Source organism: Epinephelus lanceolatus, chromosome 15, assembly GCF_041903045.1.
Source record: "Epinephelus lanceolatus isolate andai-2023 chromosome 15, ASM4190304v1, whole genome shotgun sequence".
Taxonomy (NCBI): domain Eukaryota; kingdom Metazoa; phylum Chordata; class Actinopteri; order Perciformes; family Serranidae; genus Epinephelus; species Epinephelus lanceolatus.
The window spans coordinates 6,909,516-6,931,148 of NC_135748.1; the positions used below are offsets into that span (position 1 = coordinate 6,909,516).

The following is a 21,633-nucleotide window of genomic DNA, read 5'->3' on the forward strand; positions in this document are numbered from 1 at the left end:
TACACATTGACTGTTGAATAATATTGAGAGAAATCCATCTCCATAGCCTACTAAATATACCAAACATTAGACTGGCAGAATGTTGACAACCAGTACTGGCGCTCCCCAAGGCTGTGTCAGCTCACCACTGTTATTCACCAAATGACAGGAAAAAAACATCAGTAGATTTATCATTATTCCCACTTTTATTAACTGAAGAAATTTCAGTAACATTTAGGGAGCTTGACATAGGTGGCATTAATTGTTGCCAGCGGCACAGATAGAACAAGCATTATATGTTTTATATACATTAAATTAAAGAATCCAAATATCCCACATGGTTTAGAAACTCGTTCTCACCACAGAACACATTCTGGACAGATTTGTGCCTGTATGGAATCATTCTTCCCTCAGTAAGAAGCATCACAATCCTCTGAGGTCTTGGAATAAAAATGTCATGTTATGATGTAAATGGCTCCCAGATAATGGAACATATGAGTTAAGTGTCAGTTTCAACCAAAGAGGCCATTCAACTCCAAAGGCCACATTCTCTACACAGACAGATGGATACGGGCAGTCCTACAGCTGGGGTAGGCAGTTTTATTTCGGCGTTACTGGGCAAAACTTTGAACATATTGTAATTCAAGTGGTGTGAGAGAAAACTGTTCCTCCTCTTGGCTCTGTTTACAGGATTAAGAAAATCTGTGATGGGAGACTTTGTCCATGAAGATGCACTTGCTTGTCCCTTCAGATGGTGAAAGCCTGATTCAGTGGTGAAGAATCCTGCAGAGGAAGTTGTTATTCCAGCATTGGCAACAATTGCCTACACTGCAAAGCAACCCAATAAAGGAAGATGAACTGATCAAAAAGAGAGTCTTAAAGAGAGCCCGACAATGAACAAAATAAATCATGTCGATATCAGCAAAGCATTTCTGAGGTGGAGAGAAAATGTTGCTAATAGTTTAGCCTCCTGCTAACCAGAGCAAAAGCCTTCAGCTGCAGCTTCAAATTAGCTAGAGCCTTGGTCTTGCTCCCTCCCTGCCACTACAGACTACATTACAGCACGCCTTTTCCAGTATTCTTCCTACTCCAGCGATAGTAGTGCTCAAAACTGATCCAGGTGCCTTCTGTTCAAATGCAGAACATTACACTCATTCTTAAAATAAGCAGTAACACAAATATGATACCCCTTTTTATATTTCATTGAGTGCCCTGTCTGCAGCTGAATAAACACACTCATTCCTCAGCTTTTTCACCAAACCCACTCCAGCCCATAAGTGAGTAAGACACATGGACAAGCTACAGCTGCCAGGGAACAAGCTTTGTTTGTTATGGGACTTCTTATAAATAATACTCCTGTGACTTCATCATTTCACCCATATCACACTTAACTATTTACCCGTATCAAGTGATAATACTGATCCTTGGTTAGAGAAGAACAATTCTAATCATCTGTTTATAGGGAATCCAATCCACACCAAATACAAAATTTGCCGTTTAAAAAATGTCATCAAAGATTAAATGCTTAGAATGGCTGTAGAGTGTGACAGCCAGCAACAAACATTTTACAGAGATGAAACTGTAAGAACTTTAATATCGACAGTTAATAAATCCTCCATTTTTCATCATTGTACATCAATCATCAGTAACTGTTTGAGATGATGAACTTTCAGATTTGTTTACATTCGTAAAGGAGTTCACGAATGAACTAGAGGTGTGCAAACTTGGGCAAATATACAGGGGATATTATAACACTATAATTTATTACATATTCTATCTGAGAGCACATACAGTGTCTCTCTCTCTCTTACAAAAGCTTCCTGTTAAAAGCACATAGAAATACTCAAAATCAGTCTGCAGACTGAGACTGTTTTGGAAATTATTATTGTGCAATTATTGTACAGTAACAGCACAAACATGAACTGTTTTCTGCTCCAGATCAGACATTTAGATACATTCATCATGTTACATAAATGACAGTTACAAATTGTGTCCGTAGACAGTCCCAGTGTCTGCTGTTGTCTGTAACCAATGACACCACACATTAAAGGTTCAACCAGCTCAAGAAATATATTGCAAATAAAACAATAACGCATTTCATCCACATCCAATCTATCCCATGTTATGAATCAGCGTCACTCATCAGTTATATATTATATTATGTAAAAAATCTTAGACAGATACATTTTGAACACATGATAAAGCAATACATTCTGTAAGACAACCATTCATTGTCCATGCTTGACACTCAAAAACATGATGCTTAGTTGCAGCCACACGTATCACACACACACACACACACACACACACACACACACACACACACACACACACAGCCTAAAATTAAGTAATTGTTTTACATAACATTTATAAAATGGGGGGAACTAAAGGGAAACTCCGTGGTCCCTTTGTCTTGTTAACTATATTTATATTTTATATTCACAGGATGTGGTTAGCCTAGCTTAGCATGAAGACTGAAAGCAGGGGAGAAAAGCTAGCCTGGCTCTGAAAACTGTCACATTACGCCTCCCAAAACCTCTACAGCTTTCATTTGCATTGTTCTCAATTGACAGTTTGTGATCTTAGGTATAGTTCTGTGCTTGTACTGTTTCTTAGCAAAACACAATTTGATGGACACAGTAACTGTTTTCAATTTCCTGGAGTCTTGTAAGGAAACTATAAAAGAAGGAAGGGTCATTACATCACTCTGTAACATGGGAACATACATTTGGGCCACTCTCCTTTTCTTCTAACAGCAGGTATATATTGTACATGTACATTGTGTTTTCTTTTCAATACCTAACCCACCTTCAGACTGTCAATGATAATCAGTTATTGTCAGGAGATGGCGCTACTGGCCAAAATGTAGTCTTGTCAGTTCTTTGCACTTTGTTTAGCTAACATTACATAGCAATATCTCTGTTGTGATATTACATTTAGAGATAAAACCTTTAACGTTAGTAAGAAAAAATTCTTATACTTTGTTTCTGTCAGTTTGGGAGCTGCAGTGTTAGTGAATGACAGCAAATATTGAAGCCTTTCTAATTTATTTGTTGTCAGCTAATAATACAGGCTAAATGATCAGTATGAGTGTCTATCACGGAGGCAAACTGCAGGGCATTATAGCATTGCAGCAAGGTTTAGTTTGGCTTAAGGATATTTACCTAACTCTGACAGGCCATATCACTGAGTGCAGCCAGTTTTAATCAGAGCCACTGATGAATTGTTCTGGTTATAATGTGTAAACAGTCAGCACGTTTACATGCGCAGTTAAGTGGAGCTATGGTTACAGCTTGATTAGGCCATTTAACTGGACTACTGTCCTTATCCCAGTATACAAGTGCAGGAGGGCAATCAATTTATTGACTGAAGTACGTCAGACTCTGCTATGACAGGTGGTGATATGTCCCCTTTCAGCTTGTTAGTACTGGACCTTTCTCCAGTCGACCTATTACATCATAGACCAAACAATCAAACTAGTTAGCTATGGCTAGCTAGCAGCAAACTGGTAACCTGGTGGACAACTTTACAGCTCTTTAGCTGTATTTCATCCATCCTAATGTGCACGGCTCTGGATAGATCTCAACATGTTGTTACTGTGTTCTGCTTCTAGTGAGCATTTACTGCTAACCGACCTCCAGGTCAAAGCCCAGAGTGGCAACTGTGGAGCATGCGCAGAGCACCTAGGCCAGTTTGGGACCGACTAACTGTATACATGCAGGAGTAATTCAACTCCCAGTCACATTATCTCTGTGTGTTAGTCCGACTTTGAGAGATTCAATTTAGTATGATTTCAGTCGTACTAAAATGTGTATATGTATTTTAAAAGTCCGGTTTTAGTCGGACTAACACAATAAATAGATTTTTGTCTGATGTCATGTAAACGTACCGAGTGATAACTGATTTGACCTGCCCCATTTGGTCATGTATCATGATGTAATGTTAGAGACAGTATTTGCGAGTTACTACTTACATGTAACTAGTTACATGTAATTAAATTACAAAATTAATGTAACTGTAAGGAGTGTATACTATGAATGAAAAATTCAAATGCTGTCGCCATGATGTAATAACCCCTCCTTCTTTAATAGTTGTCTTGTCATTACCGTGACATTGCCACGCAACCAACCAGAGACTCCAGGAAGCCACTGCATTCCATCAAGTTATAGTCTTGCACATAAACCCTATAAAACCAATTTTTTAGATTTTGTTTTTTTTTTTTGTACAGATTATCCAAGTGGGATATAACGTGTTGACTACTGAGTTTTAGAGGTGCTGGTAGGATGCTAGCTAACTGACAGCTGGCAGTAGCCTCCTATAAACATTTACAGGTAGTTAAACTAAGCATGGCTTAAACAAAGTACAAAAATGGTTGCACTGTTTCCACATACTGTATATACATATATGTATCTATATGTACCCTATATACAACCATGACCCATGAATACAAATGTGGATTTAAATGAAAATAATAAGTCCATGCCTTCCACAGTGTTACCGAGGTATTCAGGTGTTTCAAGCAGGGCTTTAACAGTTACTCGTTTAGTTTTGTTACTGGCCTCTCCCGGCTGCTGTCGAACTGGTCATGTCTTCTCTGTTTTCTCCGGTTCATCTTGGACAGATCCTTATCAAACACCTCTCCAGAGCGCAGAGCAGACACCAGGTCATCAAACTCACCACCCTCTTCTTCATTTGCTTTGGATTTCCTTGCCTTCTCCTCCCTGTCTCTCTTCAGCTGTAGAAGAAAAGAAAGATCATGACAGTAGAGGAGGGATGATACTGTACATTGATCCATAAATGAGGCAATCATCAGACACTTCTTAACACATTTTATCTAACAGCTAAAAGAATAATTCAAATACATTATGTGTCCTTTTAAAATACAGTATATCTCTCTCATATGTGAGTTAATAATGCCCTCTAACTTGTGCCTCCATGAGTGCCCGTCTCTCCTCTTCCTCCTTGCGTCTGGCGATGTTCTCGTTCTCCTGTCTGGCCTCTGTGAAAGCTGTGAGGAAAGTGTCGAAGATCCCAAAAAACGTATCCGGCTGCAGCTTGGACGGATCTTCTCCAAAATGTCTCAGTGCCTTTACCAACTTCAAAAAGAGATAGGATGGTTGAAATAGTGTCAGTGTTGTCTATTTGCCTGAGGCTGGAGACAACAATTTTTGAAATTGGTCCAGTGTTGAGAGACTGATGCATCCTGTTTCACAGCAGCAGCTGCAACCTAGACCATTTTTTTTTACATGTTTTTGTGTCTAAGTGACTAATGCAGACACGTTTTTTTTTTTTTTTAATAATTTGTCCTGTATTGAGTGAGAGAGCCGCAGCCAGCAGTGGTGTGTTACTGAGCACCATTAATGTACTGTATGTCCACTAAAAATGCTTTTTTGTCACTGACAGGCTCAGATTATTATTCTAAGTGTTCTGCAACATTACAGAAAGGATTCCTACAGCGATAAACCTCTTTGTTAAAGAGAGATCCTTTTTGTTTAACCAGAAACAGCCCCAAAATCACCATCGTCAAACCAACCAGACTCCATTTAAATAAACAGTAATTTAACATGAAAACACATACTTCATTCAAAGTCAACAGAAGCTAAATTAGAAATCACAAAAGCTGTCTTAAATCATCCTCCCACTTTTCCAACAATTTCTAACTCTGGTTTGGTTGAAAGAAACCATTAATTCATCCAGTTAGATGTGAAAATGCACTGGCTCTTTACACGCTAGAATTACTATTAATTTAAACAGAGCCTGGTGAGTTTGACAGTAGTGATTTTGAATCTGTTTCTGCTCAAACAAACAGGATCTTACTCTTTTACAAAAAGGTCAACCTCTCAAGGGATCCTCTTCATTATCTTATCAGATACTTAGAATAACAATATGAGCCTGTCAGTGACAAAAACAAGCACTTTTAGGTCCTGTTTATAATACAGCAATTTCAGCTGAAAACGGTAAACTTTAGTTGCGCTTTGGCTGATCGTTTACACGACAGCGGCGTTTTGGGTGCCTGAAAATGCAACGTTTTGAAAACGGGTTCCAGAGTGCAATTTTTTGGGAACGGCACCGTCTCCGTTGTCATGTAAACTTGCAATATGCAGTGCCTCTGAAAACTGAGACTTTTCGCACACACACATTACGGTTCCAGTCACTAGGCAAAGTCGACCATTACAACAACAATGCCGAGCTCTGTTTGTGCTGCTCACCCTGTTGATCTTATCAACGCTTCTCCAGCAAAGTGTAGATCTACTGTAGCAACTCCACCTCGTCGCAGTCCTCTCCGCTCTTCTCACCCACATTTGAGCACCCGTTCTGGGATACACAGTGTCGGCCTGCCCAGCCTGACCCTCCCTAGACGAATGCTCAAGTGTGGGTGAGAGGAGCGGAGACGACCGTGGAGGTCAGGCCGGGCGGGCCGACAATGTGTGTCCCAGAACGGGTGCTCAAGTGTGGGTGAGAGGAGCGGAGAGGACCGCGGAGGTCAGGCAAAGCGGGCCAACACTGTGTATCCCAGAACGGGTGTTTAGGTGTGGGTGAGGAGGAGAGCGGAGGAGCGGAGAGGACTGGCAATGGTAATGTATAGTTGCCTGGGCTTCATCAATCAAATTACGCGTTACTGCACAACACTGATTATAACTATTTAATAAGAAATAGTACATGGGTATTGCAAAAAAATTAAAATAAACCACTCAGAAAATTAAAGGTCCTAAAACTGCAGTCCTGAAAGTGCAGCCTCCGGTACTGCAGCTTTGCCTTACTCGATTTTGCATCTCCGTGTGAATGGAGATCGTTTCAACAATGTCGTCATATAAACGTGGAAGTTTTCTAAAACACAAAGGACAGACTTTTCTGTTTTTAGAGAAACTGTTGTCGTCCAAACAGGGCCTCAGTGAACATAAATTGGCGGTGCTTTATTGCATGCAGGGATTACATTGCAGACTGTTTCCTTGCTGCTCGCTGCAGCGGTCTCTCTCCATACTGGACCAATGTAAAGAATACGTCTCCATTAGTTAGACACAAAAACGTAAAAATAGGGTCCAAGTTGGAAGATTCTGACGTTACACTTTCAGTTAGGCTACAAAGCCCACAGACAACAATATGAGGAAACAAGTTAGTTTGATCATAAAGCTGTGTCAATGTTGGGTTGCATCACAGAGATGTGATCTAAAATCCACACTAACCAAAATAATGAATTAGGTTTTCACTTCCTGTGGCCAATTAGTGAAAAGCACTATTCTGTCTAACAACTGAAGTTAGCTTATATTAATCACCAAACAACAAATAGGTCCCGAAACTAGGACAAAGCATTGTATGATTAGACAATAACTATACAACCATGACCTACAGCTCGTGCAAAATGACAGTGGTGACAACAGTGAAACCATCAACTACAACATAGGTGATACAGTATAACAGTCCCTTATATTGGTCAGATGAAATTGTAACGTTATAACAAACATATAGTGATAGCCTACAAGGGTAAACTGATATCAATTAGTAGGTGTTAATTAGAAGGTTTTCTAACCCTACTGTTTATATTTGCTCACCAATGGCACAGAGGATGTTTCTATGCAGTGTTGGACAAGTTACTTTCAAAATGCAATATATCACATATTACTAAATACCTTCATTTGAAAGTAAGTCCACAAACTCCAACCTAAGTTTGAAATTAAGTTCAAACTAGGCTAAGTCTGAATTGAAACACAGCTGATGCAACCCAGTGCTAGTCTGGTCTACTGGAGGGAAATTCATGCTGACGAAATGTGAAGGCAAAGGAATATTAATGGACATCCTGTTAACACATTGTAATGGAATAGTGCAACAATTGGAGAAATGGGCTTATAGCGCATTATGCACAGAACTAGAGTCATAGTTAGCCTAGCTTAACATAAAGAGTCCATAAAGTACATAAACCACTAGCCTTATGTTGTACTGTATTACATGATGTATTTATGCTGATGCTACAAGTTTTTAAGACAGAAAATGGGACAGACTGAACATGAGTGAAAGATCTGTTGCCTACTTACCACGTCTTTGGCCTCACTGAGTGATTCCTCGACCTCAGAGAAGCTGAAGGAGGCCACAGTGATGAACTGACTGACCACAGGGACAAACTTATCTGCAGGACTCTTAGAGGTTTGGTCCTTTTGGTACTTCAGTTCCTGGAGATAGACATATCAGACAGAGAGACATGCAGTTAGACTCATATACAAACACTGATTTTAGACATTGGAATATTATCTATACATGTATCTTTTGCTTTACCTAACAATAGATTAAAATGTCTTTAGGTGATTAAACAGTGGCCACTTGGACAATTACTGGCTTTTCAAGCACACGACTGAGTTTACTCACCGCCTCAACACTTTTAAGGCCAGATCTCAGGCTGCCAATGTCCTTCTCCAACTCTGTCATACTGGAGAGATGGTGAAAGAGGTTAACAGCTGAATTACACAATATAGCATTTTTAAACTTTTTTCTTTTGTTTATGCCTCCACACTGGTGATAGCCGTGGAGGCATTATGTTTTCATTATGTCCGTCTGTCCATCCGTCCATATGTCCATGCTTGAAGGGAATTTCTTCAAATATGGCACAAATGTCCACTTGGACTCAAGGATGAACTAAATAAAATGAATAAGTTTGAATAAGTGTTTTTTTGTGGTCATAGGTCAAAGGTCAAGGTCACTGTGTTCTTGTCTGTCTCATTCTCATGAACGCAATATCTCAAGAAAGCCTTGAGGGAATTTATTCAAATTTGGCACAAATATTTACTTGGACTCAAGGATGAATTGATTAGATTTTGGTTGTCAAGAGTCAAAGGCCAAGGTCGCCACAACCTTGCATCCATCTCATTCTCATGAACACAATATCTCAAGAACAGCTTGAAGGAATTTCTTTAAATTTGGCACAAATGTCTACTTGGATTTAGCGATTAGCTGAATTGATTTGATTTTGGTGGTCATAAGGCAAAGTTCAAGTCTTTGTGACATCATCTGTCTCGTTCTTGTGAACATAATATCTTAAGAATACCTTGAGGGCATTTCTTCAAATTTGGCACGAAAACCCCTATGAACTGATTGGATTTCGGTGGTCAAAAGTCAAGGTCACTGTGACCTCACAAAATATGTTTTTGGTCATAATTCAAGAATTCACATGCTAATTATAATGAAACTTCATACATATGGCTTATAGGATAAAATAATAAAGTGATGACATTTTATATCCAAAAGGTCAAAGGTCATCTTCACTGTGACATCATAATGTTCTGCATCAAACACTGTTCTGGCCAATACTTGACTTTGGACTTCGGCTATTTTCAACCAGCTGTATGTCATTGTAAAGTAATCAGTATATGCCAACCACCCTCCATGCTGCTAGCACGGAGCTCCCTGCTCATATGTTATTTGGAGGACCCCTGCCGGCAGAAGAATGGGGAGCTCTGGACACTGAGGCACATTCATCTGACCACATAAGAATGCGTTGTACAACTATATACTTAGCCATTTTTAACCATTCATACTGGCTGGATGTTTGATAATATTTTTTCTGTGTGTGACAAACTTTAAAGACTTTAAAACTAAGACTTGATTCTGCATGTATTACTTCAACAATGTGTGTGTTTGTTCTTACTTGACTTTGGCAGCTTCTGGCACATTTTGTAGCTCTTCACCGAAATTTGCCACCTTTGGGTACTTCTTTTCCAGTACAGTGATCATGTAGTGGAGCAGAGTGACATTTCTACAAACACATACCACATACATTTAACAATCGATTACTGATGAATTCTCTGTGTCTTTTAGAGGAAATAGCTAAACATTTAAACAGACCTTTTTCACAGCAGAAATTTCTCTTGTCATAGTAGGAAAAAACAGGTGTTACTAACAACATTAAAGAGACAGTTTACTGCTAAATTAAATATACATGTTTCCCCTGTTTTGCGCTATTTATGAGCCTAGATTGTTTTGTTGTGAGTTGCCGAGGGCTGGAGATATCAGCCGTGAAGATGTTTGCCTTCTCTCCAATATAATGTGATCTGTGAACTGTTCCTTCAACAGTGTTATTAGTACGATCAATAACTGTTCTATTCTAGTGTCCCAGTAAACCATGACAGTGTGACAGTGAGCCCACATGAACAATACCAGATCCCTGTACTATTACATCTGCTTTTACTACTGCCACATGTCAAAATCTCCTCTGTGAAAAAGACCTTTGATGTGCAAAGCCTTGTTGTGAACTGTACTTGTCAATGCTTGACTTGGTGTCAGCTATCTTGTTGAGACTGGACACTTTGAATCCCCAGGCATTTCCTCGTTGTCCTTTATTCATGTAGTTTCCAAAGGCCAGAACCACCTCCAGGAGCTGACACAGGGACCCGCTCTGTACCACCTCCTTGGACGCAAGACTCAGAGCTGAAACCACAGACATGAGGAGGGCATGTCACATATGTTCATAGACAGCACTCCAACCAATACTGTCCCATCTAATATCCTCAGCACAAGATACAAAACAGAATTTAAAGAAACTTTAAGAAAGAAATGCATTCATCCATATTACTAATATATACCTTGATGATCAAATGTAACCCTCCTCGCAGACCCTCACTTCATCAATTTCAATGTGAACTAATGATCCTTTGGGATAGAAAAGAGTACCTTTGATTTTAGGTTTGACCTCAGCCACTCTTTCTGCAAACTTCTTCTTGAAGTAGAGAGACTGGAGTCTCTGTTGGTAGTGACTGATGCTGGTGGAGGACAGAAATGAGACAGCAAACCCATGAGTGGACTCATATCCTAAATATCTATAAAGAGTAACTGGCAAATGTACCAGCAGAAAGACATGCAGCAATATTTTGTACAAAATCTGATGAAAATCCCTAAGTGATTAAACTAACAAACCAATTACACATCAACTCCCTGGTATTCCTCAAACTATTTGTCTTTAGCAACATTATGGTGTCAAAATGTCAACAATGATAAAAAGCATTATTTTTGTAATGTTTTTTCAAAAAGGTTTATAGGGTCGCTCGAGACTTGTGCTTTGTAAGAGTGTTCCATTTCTTATACACTGTGTGCTGGATGCCGCAGAGTCGCAAGGAAGTGTGACCGGCTTAGAAGCCAGTTTTCATAGTGGCCAAACAGTGATACTTCATTTTCTGGGGTCTGTCATGCGATGCCCTGGGGCCCAAAAATATTTTCCCCATAGACCTACGTGGCGAGAGACATCTTTAAATCAGTGGATATATTATTTGAGCATCACAACCCCCTGCGAAATCATTCATTTTACAATCAGAACCTGACCCATTCCATCCGCAAAAATTTGGAAAGTCTAGAAGAGCTGCAAGATTAAATCATTTATCCCCATTCAAGTTAGCAGAGCACTGAACTGGAAGTTACCTGCTCTGTCACACTCGGCAGAGCTTGGCTGCCATACGTCTTGAGTACGCTTGCTTTATGGTCTGGAATCAGTGTTGTTCATCCAGGTAATTTAAAACAAGGCAGCTGAATCATTTTGACTTCATTTTGACTCCATGTCACTGAGCAACTCTCATTGGAATGAACAGGGCCCCACATTGAATGCTGTATCCAGTTCTCCTAAGAGCAAGTGATAGCTGGTATTGTTGTATTTTCTTGTTTGGCCTCATAATGGCGATATTGTGTCACTGTTACAATTAATAAATACAGACATAGTGATGTGTATATTACCTCACTGTCACAGTAACATGAAGATGGAGCTAGCTCAGACGACCTGAAGTCTGAGTGGGACAAGGGTAAAGATACTGAGTCCCAAGAGAAGTTAAGACAGATGAGGGAACCACATAAAGATATCTCAACTGCCTCAACCTTGCTGCTATAGATGAGCAAGTAGTTTTCCTGGCCAAATTTTCAAATTGAGACACCAGAAGATCTCACAAGTGATTTCCTGACCAAACTTTGGTCTTAAGCTTTCAATCTTTAACAGTTTCAAAACAACAAAAAAGTAAAAGGGCCTGAATACATTCTCCCCTCTACCTTTGAAATATTCCCTGTGCCACTGGCTGCAACACAAGCCCAAAGCATGATCCATCCATTTCAGTGTTTAATAGTTGGACAGGTGTTCTTTTCATGAATTTATGCACCCCTTTTTTTTCCAAACATACCTTTGATTATTACATCCAAAAAAAATCTATTTTAACTTCATCAGTCCACAGGGCTTGTTTCCACAAAGCATTAGGCTTCTTTAGATGTTCCTTTGCAAACTTCTGACACTGAATTTTGTGGTGAGGATACAGGAAAGGTTTTCTTGTGATGACTCTTCCATGACGGTCATATTTGACAGGTGTCACTGCACAGTACAACAGTGCACCAATCCTCCAGAGTCCGATAAATCTTCCTGCAGGTCTTTTGCAGTCAAACAGGGGTTTCATTTGCCTTTCTAACAATCCTACAAGCAGCTCTCTCTGAAAGTTTTCTTGGTCTTCCAGACCTCAACTTGACCTCCACAGTTCCTGTTAACTGCCATTTCTTAATTACATTATGAACTGAGGAAACAGCTACCTGAAAACACTTTGCTATCTTCTTATAGTCTTCTCCTGCTTTGTGGGCATCAGTTATTTATGTTTTCAGAGTGCTAGGCAGCTGTTTAGAGGAGCCCATGGTGATTGTTGGGACAAGGTTTCAGGAGTCAGAGTATTTATAAAGCTTTGAAATTTGCATCACCTGGCCTTTCCTAACAATGATTGTGAACAAGCCATAGCCCTAACAAGGTAATTAAGGTCTGAGACCCTGGTACAAGTTGGCTGACAGCTCAGACGTCATGGGGTGCCCAAACTGTTGCATGGTGCCCCTTTCCCTTTTTCACTCTAAAATTGTACAAAACAAAATGAATATTGAATTTTGGTTAAAATGTTGAAAAGCATGTTTCATCTTTAACTTCATTCCTTTTGGAGATCAGTTCATCTTCTATTTACTTTATCATTCACAGTAAACAAAATTTTGGCCAGGGGTGCCCAAACTTTTGCTTGCCACTTTATGTTTGTTTGACCTGTCCACCACCACGCTTCAGACTTTCTCAGTCTTTATACTTAAAAATAAAGAAAAAAGATCCCTATTGACCTTGCAATGGTATTGTTTTCGTGTTGCCAGCGCGTAATTCTATCACCACTACATAATATCATGATTAAGCTTCAGATTAGTTTTGATCACGAGTGAAAGAGTGAACACAACTACCCAAATGAGGACCTTCCTTCATCACCAGAACAGATATTGACACATTTTACTCGGTTGATACTCACACTCGTCAAAAATACATTATCTGTAATGGATACTCGTTAAAACTTCATGTCCATTTCACATATTTCTATGATACCGGGCTGGTTCAGAAGTAGTGTGTGTGTGTGTGTGTGTGTGTGTGTGTCTACCTGCTCATGTCATAAAGGAAGCGGTCTGCTTTGGCCATACGGTCCAGCTCATGCTTGTGTTCCTCTAAAAGCTCGACGTCACTCTTCTCAGGAACAAATTTCAGGAGCTACACGCAGACACATACAAACTGTCATTGGTGCATTTCATTTGAAAAGTTCTCTATGTATTTATTTATCATGTATGAGCCCCGAATAAATATGTTTCAACCAAAAGACAGGTGTCAATGTGGGTAAACTGATCAAATTTTATCCCAAAACTCAAAAGTAATGAAGCCAATAAGATTTTCTGTCATAGTACATGCAATTATATATGATAATAACAATATCTGGTGTCATGTACTGTATTATATCACTAAAAAATCTAGTCTAGGGAAAAATTAACTGGATTTTTACTGGAAGAATTCTGGGCAGCTGATATATATAAAAATAGTAATGACCATGAAGCATATCCCTATGTCTGCAGAGTGTGGTGTGTTACTTTGTATGCTTGTGTGTATGTTTGGCACCTGCTCCAGCATGTCTTTAGGTAAGTCTTCCTGTTCGTCCATGGTCAGGATGGCATGGCGGATCTCTTCATTGGTCAGCTTCAGTCTGTAAGACAATTTATTAGATTAAATTTTTTTTCAAAGGAATTCCTAAAGCAATACATTACATGGGCCATGCTATATATTTCCCTTGGTGAAAATGAACAAGCATTTTTTTTTGTTGGTGTGGCTGTATCAGAGAGGAGGACGGAGGATGTTCTCCTGTCATCAAGCAAATATTCTTCTGAGACTCTAGTTTGACTGTAAAGCTGGTTCAATCACCAAAATACAGTCACTGTGTTCTAACTTAAGCTGTAACAGAATCTTCAGTTTGTCTCCTGTTTTCTGTACGTCTGAAGACTGAGACGAATATAAAGTGCAAAAAGAGGATACATTACTGTATAACCATACACCCCACTTAACATTATACTGATACTAGTGTTAAAGATTTATCAATACATATTGATTAGTAGCAGATAAAAGCAGAATGACTAATAAACATTAATAAGAGTAAATGAGAAAGTTTAGTTGACACCAATGTACTGATACTGCAGAAAATGAGTATTGAAACAGTTTTAAATATTCAGAATCAAAATGTATCAACAAATTGATATTTTTGACAGCACTAATTGGTGCAGCCAAAAGCACAGATGGAAATTCCCTACAGATGTATGGTGCATTGAAGCAGGTCATGAAGTTGGAATTTGTTGGTAGGAAATTCCCCTTAAACAGCCAACACTTAGGTAGGCTAAATACTAGGGATGGCACAAAGCACCCTAAGTTTGCTCCTTAAGTATGACACTTAGATTTAGTTTTCCCTTAGCTGAGGAAATTTTTTAAGGGTGTTGCAGAGAATCTCTGAACAGGTTTCCTTAGTCAAGGAAAGACGTTAAGTCATTTAATGCACTGAAAGAGATTTTACAGCAGTAAAATTCTACTGTTTCCATGGAGACCATTGTGTTTGTTGAAACGTGTGCTTGTGATAGCCTAGGTTACCCGTTGTTGCACCTAAATATCCTCTCACAAAGTTGGCCTGATAGAAAAAAATGGCAGATGAGATGAATACTCAAAATCCAAATTGGTTGAAGGAGGGAAATAAAAATCATACTTCTAGAGGATTTCAATAACAGGAAGAACAAACTGAAAAGTAAATTTGATTAGAAAATAACCGCACACATGAACCAACGAATGTGGGAGGAAACTGCAACATCTGGACAGGAACTTCACCACTGTATCCAGCAGACACAGTGCACTGTTGGCTTGTGTACATGAAATACTTCGCTAATAACTAATTGGAAAGATTCCGTTTCATAAAACCGCAGAGCAATCATTAATTGTAACAGGGCTGGAAGAGCGCAGCTTTGGAAAGTTGGGTGATCCAACTCAAAATCATAAATTGACCTCTGGTCAGATTTTAAGTGCAAAATCAATTGCTTATCATCAAGGGTGTCCATCAGGTTCTCCAAGTCGTGGAACACTCTTCTCGAGATGCCTTAATTTTCCTCAGTTATCAGCATAAACTCAGCCATGTTGCTGTTAAGATGCAATCAGAGTACCTTACATTTTTTTCCTTACCTTGGTTGCTGAGGTCCTCTGTACAACAGTTTACCAAACTTTAAGCAATCCATTAAGACCAAGATAAGGAGAAAAACTTAAGGAAATCTTAAGGATGTTTTGTGCAACCAATTTTATTTAAAGAAAACCCTTAACTCAGATTTAAAGGAAAATCTTCACCTAAGGTGTTTTGTGCAGCCATTCCCAGTGGTTTGTGAAGGCCATATCATGACACTCAAGTTTATGATGATGATGATGATGTTTCACTTCAATATATAATAAACCACAATGTTCTGATAAGTATTGGTATATTTATCAATGTTACTCCTGTTTCCCTGTCATGATGTGTGGAAACAACCCACATGTAGACATGAACAACATATCCAGGCTGCTAACAGCAACAAAAAGAGCTTATGTGTAACTTCTATTATTGAGAACCTACAGAGGCTTTTTCATTGGTTCCTAATGATCACACACACACTGACCGTGAGAGCAGAATGTTACAGTTCTGTGCTCGGCGACCGTCGATCACTGACAGCTCCTTGACTTTCTTAACCACAGTATGGTCATCCTCAGCATCCTTCTGTTAATACATAAAGAAGTACAATATATAATGTAAGATCGGGCACTTGGCACTTAAATCATCTACAAATGGATGGATAGATCTGCCAATAACACAACGAATTAAGGAATGTAGTACAAAAGGCAAAAGAGAAAATGAAAGTGTTGCTGAGGGCATGGCGAGGATATTGTCAATGTGTAATACTTGTGGTTTCTGGTAAGCTGAGAAGGTCTTCTGGAACTCCTCCAGATCCAGAACTTTAAACACCTTGAGATCGTCGATCTCTTTCCATATGGTTCCTTCTATCTTGTTCTGAAACAAACAATAATACAAGTTTGTCAATATAATCTTAATTCACGATCCAGTTAACATCTTCATCCAGAGATTAACTGAATATCACTGTTTACTCCCTGAGAAGACTGCCAGCTGCTGTTTGGCACACACTGAGTAAAGGATCAGTCTGATGTTATCCTATATTTTTCTAATGGCCAAAATAAATGGGACATGGTGACAGCAGCATGCCCACAGCAGACCGCATCCACTGAAATCAACTGAAGCTGCTACACTGAACATGGGTGGGACCACGGGCACCTCATTGCTCAACGTTACTTTTATGTTGCTGGTCCTTGGAACTACATGGAACTGTATAAAGAAGTGTGGCCTACAATCTGTAAAAAAAATGGTAGAAACAAATACCTCATTATAACAGAGGCAATGTGATGCAGCAGAGCAACATTGTGTTTTTTTTACATTTCACATTAAAATACATCAAACAAATCGATGCATCCTGTTGTTGAAACAATCCAGTTCATTCATTCAGTATAGTTAATATAGTCTATATGCTTCCAAACCCTGCATAACCAACTGCATTGTCATGCACAATACATACATACATACAGTACAGGCCAAAAGTTTGGACACACCTTCTCATTCAATGCGTTTTCTTTATTTTCATGACTATTTACATTGTAGATTCTCACTGAAGGCATCAAAACTATGAATGAACACATGTGGAGTTATGTACTTAACAAAAAAAGGTGAAATTACTGAAAACATGTTTTATATTCTAGTTTCTTCAAAATAGCCACCCTTTGCTCTGATTACTGCTTTGCACACTCTTGGCATTCTCTCCATGAGCTTCAAGAGGTAGTCACCTGAAATGGTTTCCACTTCACAGGTGTGCCTTATCAGGGTTAATTAGTGGAATTTCTTGCTTTATCAATGGGGTTGGGACCATCAGTTGTGTTGTGCAGAAGTCAGGTTAATACACAGCCGATAGCCCTATTGGACAACTGTTAAAATTCATATTATGGCAAGAACCAATCAGCTAACTAAAGAAAAACGTGTGGCCATCATTACTTTAAGAAATGAAGGTCAGTCAGTCTTGAAAATTGCAAAAACTTTAAATGTGTCCCCAAGTGGAGTCGCAAAAACCATCAAGCGCTACAACGAAACTGGCACACATGAGGACCGACCCAGGAAAGGAAGACCAAGAGTCACCTCTGCTTCTGAGGATAAGTTCATCTGAGTCACCAGCCTCAGAAATCGCAAGTTAACAGCAGCTCAGATCAGAGACCAGATGAATGCCACACAGAGTTCTAGCAGCAGACCCATCTCTAGAACAACTGTTAAGAGGAGACTGCGCCAATCAGGCCTTCATGGTCAAATAGCTGCTAGGAAACCACTGCTAAGGAGAGGCAACAAGCAGAAGAGATTTGTTTGGACCAAGAAACACAAGGAATGGACATTAGACCAGTGGAAATCTGTGCTTTGGTCTGATGAGTCCAAATTTGAGATCTTTGGTTCCAACCGCCGTGTCTTTGTGAGACGCAGAAAAGGTGAACGGATGGATTCCACATGCCTGGTTCCCACTGTGAAGCATGGAGGAGGAGGTGTGATGGTGTGGGGGTGTTTTGTTGGTGACACTGTTGGGGATTTATTCAAAATTGAAGGCACACTGAACCAGCATGGCTACCACAGCATCCTGCAGTGACATGCCATCCCATCCGGTTCGCGTTTAGTTGGACGATCATTTATTTTTCAACAGGACAATGACCCCAAACACACCTCCAGGCTGTGTAAGGGCTATTTGACCAAGAAGGAGAGTGATGGAGTGCTGCGGCAGATGACCTGGCCTCCACAGTCACTGGACCTGAACCCAATCGAGATGGTTTGGGGTGAGCTGGACCGCAGAGTGACAGCAAAGGGGCCAACAAGTGCTAAACACCTCTGGGAACTCCTTCAAGACTGTTGGAAAACCATTTCAGGTGACTACCTCTTGAAGCTCATCGAGAGAATGCCAAGAGTGTGCAAAGCAGTAATCAGAGCAAAGGGTGGCTATTTTGAAGAAACTAGAATATAAAACATGTTTTCAGTTATTTCACCTTTTTTTGTTAAGTACATAACTCCACATATGTTCATTCATAGTTTTGATGCCTTCAGTGAGAATCTACAATGTAAATAGTCATGAAAATAAAGAAAACGCATTGAATGAGAAGGTGTGTCCAAACTTTTGGCCTGTACTGTACATACACAGTGAAGCTGGCAGCAGCCACACACTGCAAAGATGGACTCTCTGTAAAAGGTAAAAACCCCTGCCCTGCCCTGCCTACGTAACGCGCTGTGTCCATGCCCCGTGTATTTCGGCTGTTACTGTCAACAAATTTCACGAAAAGACCAAAGGCAACAACGTATTAGTCCATCTCTCAACACTGCCTGATGTTCCTCTACAGCTCTTAGCTTAAGGCCCAGCAGTTCCAGTGGTGAAAATGCTTACAAATACATAGTCTAAGTTTCATTTTTGGTTTAACCGCAGCAAAGCAGGGACCAGAAAGTCTGTATCTGACTGACTTACAATGACTGTCTAAGTGATGAAGATACATTATCGGTCAGTCTCCTGATGAGACGAGATGAAACAGGCAGCTACTTGCTTTATGACGTTCTAGACCACAAAATTTTAATATCTCGTCTAAAACACTGGGTGGGTATTAGGGGTTCAGCACTGGAGTGGTTTCAATCCTACTTAGCAGACCAAACCTTCAGTGTCAACATTGGTGACTTCACGTCCTCTTGTGCGTCCCTCCCATGTGGGGTACCACAAGGTTCGGTCTTAGGCCCTCTTCTGTTCTCACTATATTTGCTCCCACTGGGGTCCATTTGACGCAAACACGGTATATCTTTCCACTGCTATGCAGATGACTGCCAGATTTACTTGCCCCTTAAACGCACCTTCCTTGGGACCACTTTTTTAAGTGTCTTAATGACTTAAAGGCCTGGATGGCACTAAACTTTTTAAACTTCAATGAAAACAAAACAGAGGTGATGGTCTTTAATGGTACTGTTAGGACCCCACCCGTTGATTTGGGTTCACTGGCTCAATATTCTAAACCAACCATCATTGGGGTAATAATGGATCCTGGGCTTAATCTCGACAGTCAGATTAGGGCAGTTGTGAAGTCGAGTTTCTTTCAACTGAGGCAGCTAGCAAAAATAAAACCTCTTCTCTCAAGGCAACACTTAGAAATGATAATCCACGCCTTTGTAACTAGTCGGCTAGACTATTGCAACGCTTTATATATAGGGGTTAGCACATCCGCCGTCACCCGCCTCCAGATGGTGCAAAATGCCGCCACACGCCTTTTAAGTGGCACAAACAATCGTGAGCACCTTTCCCCTATTTTAACCGCATTACACTGGCTGCCCATACATTTTAGGATCCATTTTAAAATTCTTTTATTTGTTTTTAAGTCTCTTAATGGCCTCGCCCCACTATACCTCTCTGAGCTGCTAGAGCCATACACTCCTACACGCCCTCTCAGGTCAGCTGACCAGCTGCTCCTGAAAGTTCCCAAAACGACAAGCAGGCTCAGAGGGGGCCGCGCTTTCTCAGTTGTAGCACCAAAACTATGGAATGACCTGCTTCTCGACATCAGACAAGTTCCATCACTGCATGTTTTTAAAAAGCGCCTTAAAACCCACCTGTTCTCCATGGCCTTTGATCCCGCATAAATCGATGTCTTTTAATTTGCTATTACTCATTTTATTGACTAATTTTACTTATGTGCTGTGCCTTAAAAATGTTTATTGGTTTTATATTGTGTTATTTTATTGCACTTTATGTTTTTATCTTTATTGTTATGCTTTGTTTTATGTATATTTTATTTTTATCTTATGCCTATTGTACACTTTATGTTTAATTGTGTACAGCACTTTGGTCCACTGGGTTTTTAAAGTGCTTTATAAATAAAATTGGTATGGTATGGTTCTGCAACATTAAAAAAACCCTGATGATTCACACCAATGCAACTAGATGAGATGGTGTATCATCTCTATGCAACAACTCTCTGCAATGACATTCTTTATGTCAGTGCCAGACCTTTCTCTGAAGTAGGCTTATATTAGACACAGGCCTTTATTTCTAATTCATTCTGTTTGATACCTGCCTTTGGTCATGCTATAGTGACAAGCTTTCATCTTTTCTGATTCTGGGCCTAAATCATTCAGTCAAAAAAAATATTTGAAAACCATAAAGTCCCTCTCAAGCTGGCAGCGGACGTCACTATGACATTATGACATTGGGGGCAGCAGTAGCTCAGTCCATAGGGACTTGGGTTGGGAACCGGAGGGTCGCCTGTTCAAGTCCCCATCCGGACCAAAAATATGGAGCGTGGACTGGTAGCTGGAGAGGTGCCAGTTCACCTCCTGGGCACTGCTGAGGTGCCCCTGAACAAGGCACTGAACCCCCCAACCACTCAGAGCGCCTGTCATGGGCAGCCCACTCTGACATCTCTCCACTTTGTGCATGTATAGGTCCAGTTTGTGCATGTGTGTGTTCGGACCTGTGTGTAATTGACAACAGAGTGAAAAATTGAATTTCCCCTCAGGGATTAATAAAGTATATAAAATTAAATTTAAAAAAAATTAAATTAAATTACAAGGATGTTGGACTCTTTCATTGGAAATGTCTAACGCTTTAGAGTTTCATGCTGTATGGATGGTAACATCATGGCATTCTGCAGATGTTGGGTTTTGGTCTCCATACCTTACCACTACAGGTTGTTATTATATGTCAAGATAACATTGGGCATGAGAAGTTTGGAAGATGCTGGATTTCGATTACTTCACAACACAACATAAAAACGGGCCTTCGTATTGTTTAGATACCTGAGAAGCACTGCAGAAGTAATGCTGTAGTAACAGCTGGAATAGTTGTGGCAACACTGCAGTTGCATATGCAGTATGTGTATGTGAAAAAGTATAATATGAGCAGAAGTGACAGTACCAACAGGAGATGTAGCAGCAGTAACATTAACAGGCCTTGGCAGTAGAAAGTGTACCTCAGGCAGTTTGCTCCAGTTGAAGGACTTGAGTGGGTTAGCTGGCCGAGGAATATTCTTCTTCGGGGCAGTGCTTAGTGGAGCTCCTGGTGGAGGAGGTGGGGCAAATGGAACCATACCAAAAGCTGGTGGGCCCCCTGGAGGAGGCGGAGGCGGTGGTGGAGGAGGAGGAGGAGGAACAGGGATGGATGGAACAGGACCAGGGGTAACCAAACCACCAGAAGTCACAGGAGGTCCTCCTGGAACACTGGAAGTCTGACAAGACAACAGGATAGTTT

At 40.1% G+C, this 21,633-nt stretch overlaps 1 protein-coding gene across 1 annotated transcript in view; it reads right to left on the reverse strand.

Annotated features, from left to right (window-relative positions):
* Nucleotides 1–162: 162 nt before the first annotated feature.
* Nucleotides 163–21,633, reverse strand: part of LOC117267337 (disheveled-associated activator of morphogenesis 1) — a 46,999-nt gene continuing 25,528 nt past the window's right edge. The window contains exons 15-26 of the mRNA XM_033643190.2: nt 21,356–21,610; nt 16,224–16,331; nt 15,943–16,040; nt 13,886–13,970; nt 13,380–13,486; nt 10,636–10,724; nt 10,224–10,392; nt 9,614–9,721; nt 8,338–8,398; nt 8,010–8,144; nt 4,905–5,075; nt 163–4,714 (exon numbers count right to left, since the gene is read on the reverse strand). Of these exons, the coding sequence (XP_033499081.2) occupies nt 4,514–4,714; nt 4,905–5,075; nt 8,010–8,144; nt 8,338–8,398; nt 9,614–9,721; nt 10,224–10,392; nt 10,636–10,724; nt 13,380–13,486; nt 13,886–13,970; nt 15,943–16,040; nt 16,224–16,331; nt 21,356–21,610 (1,587 nt within the window). The 3' untranslated portion in view covers nt 163–4,513. The remainder of the gene's footprint in view (nt 4,715–4,904; nt 5,076–8,009; nt 8,145–8,337; nt 8,399–9,613; nt 9,722–10,223; nt 10,393–10,635; nt 10,725–13,379; nt 13,487–13,885; nt 13,971–15,942; nt 16,041–16,223; nt 16,332–21,355; nt 21,611–21,633) is intronic.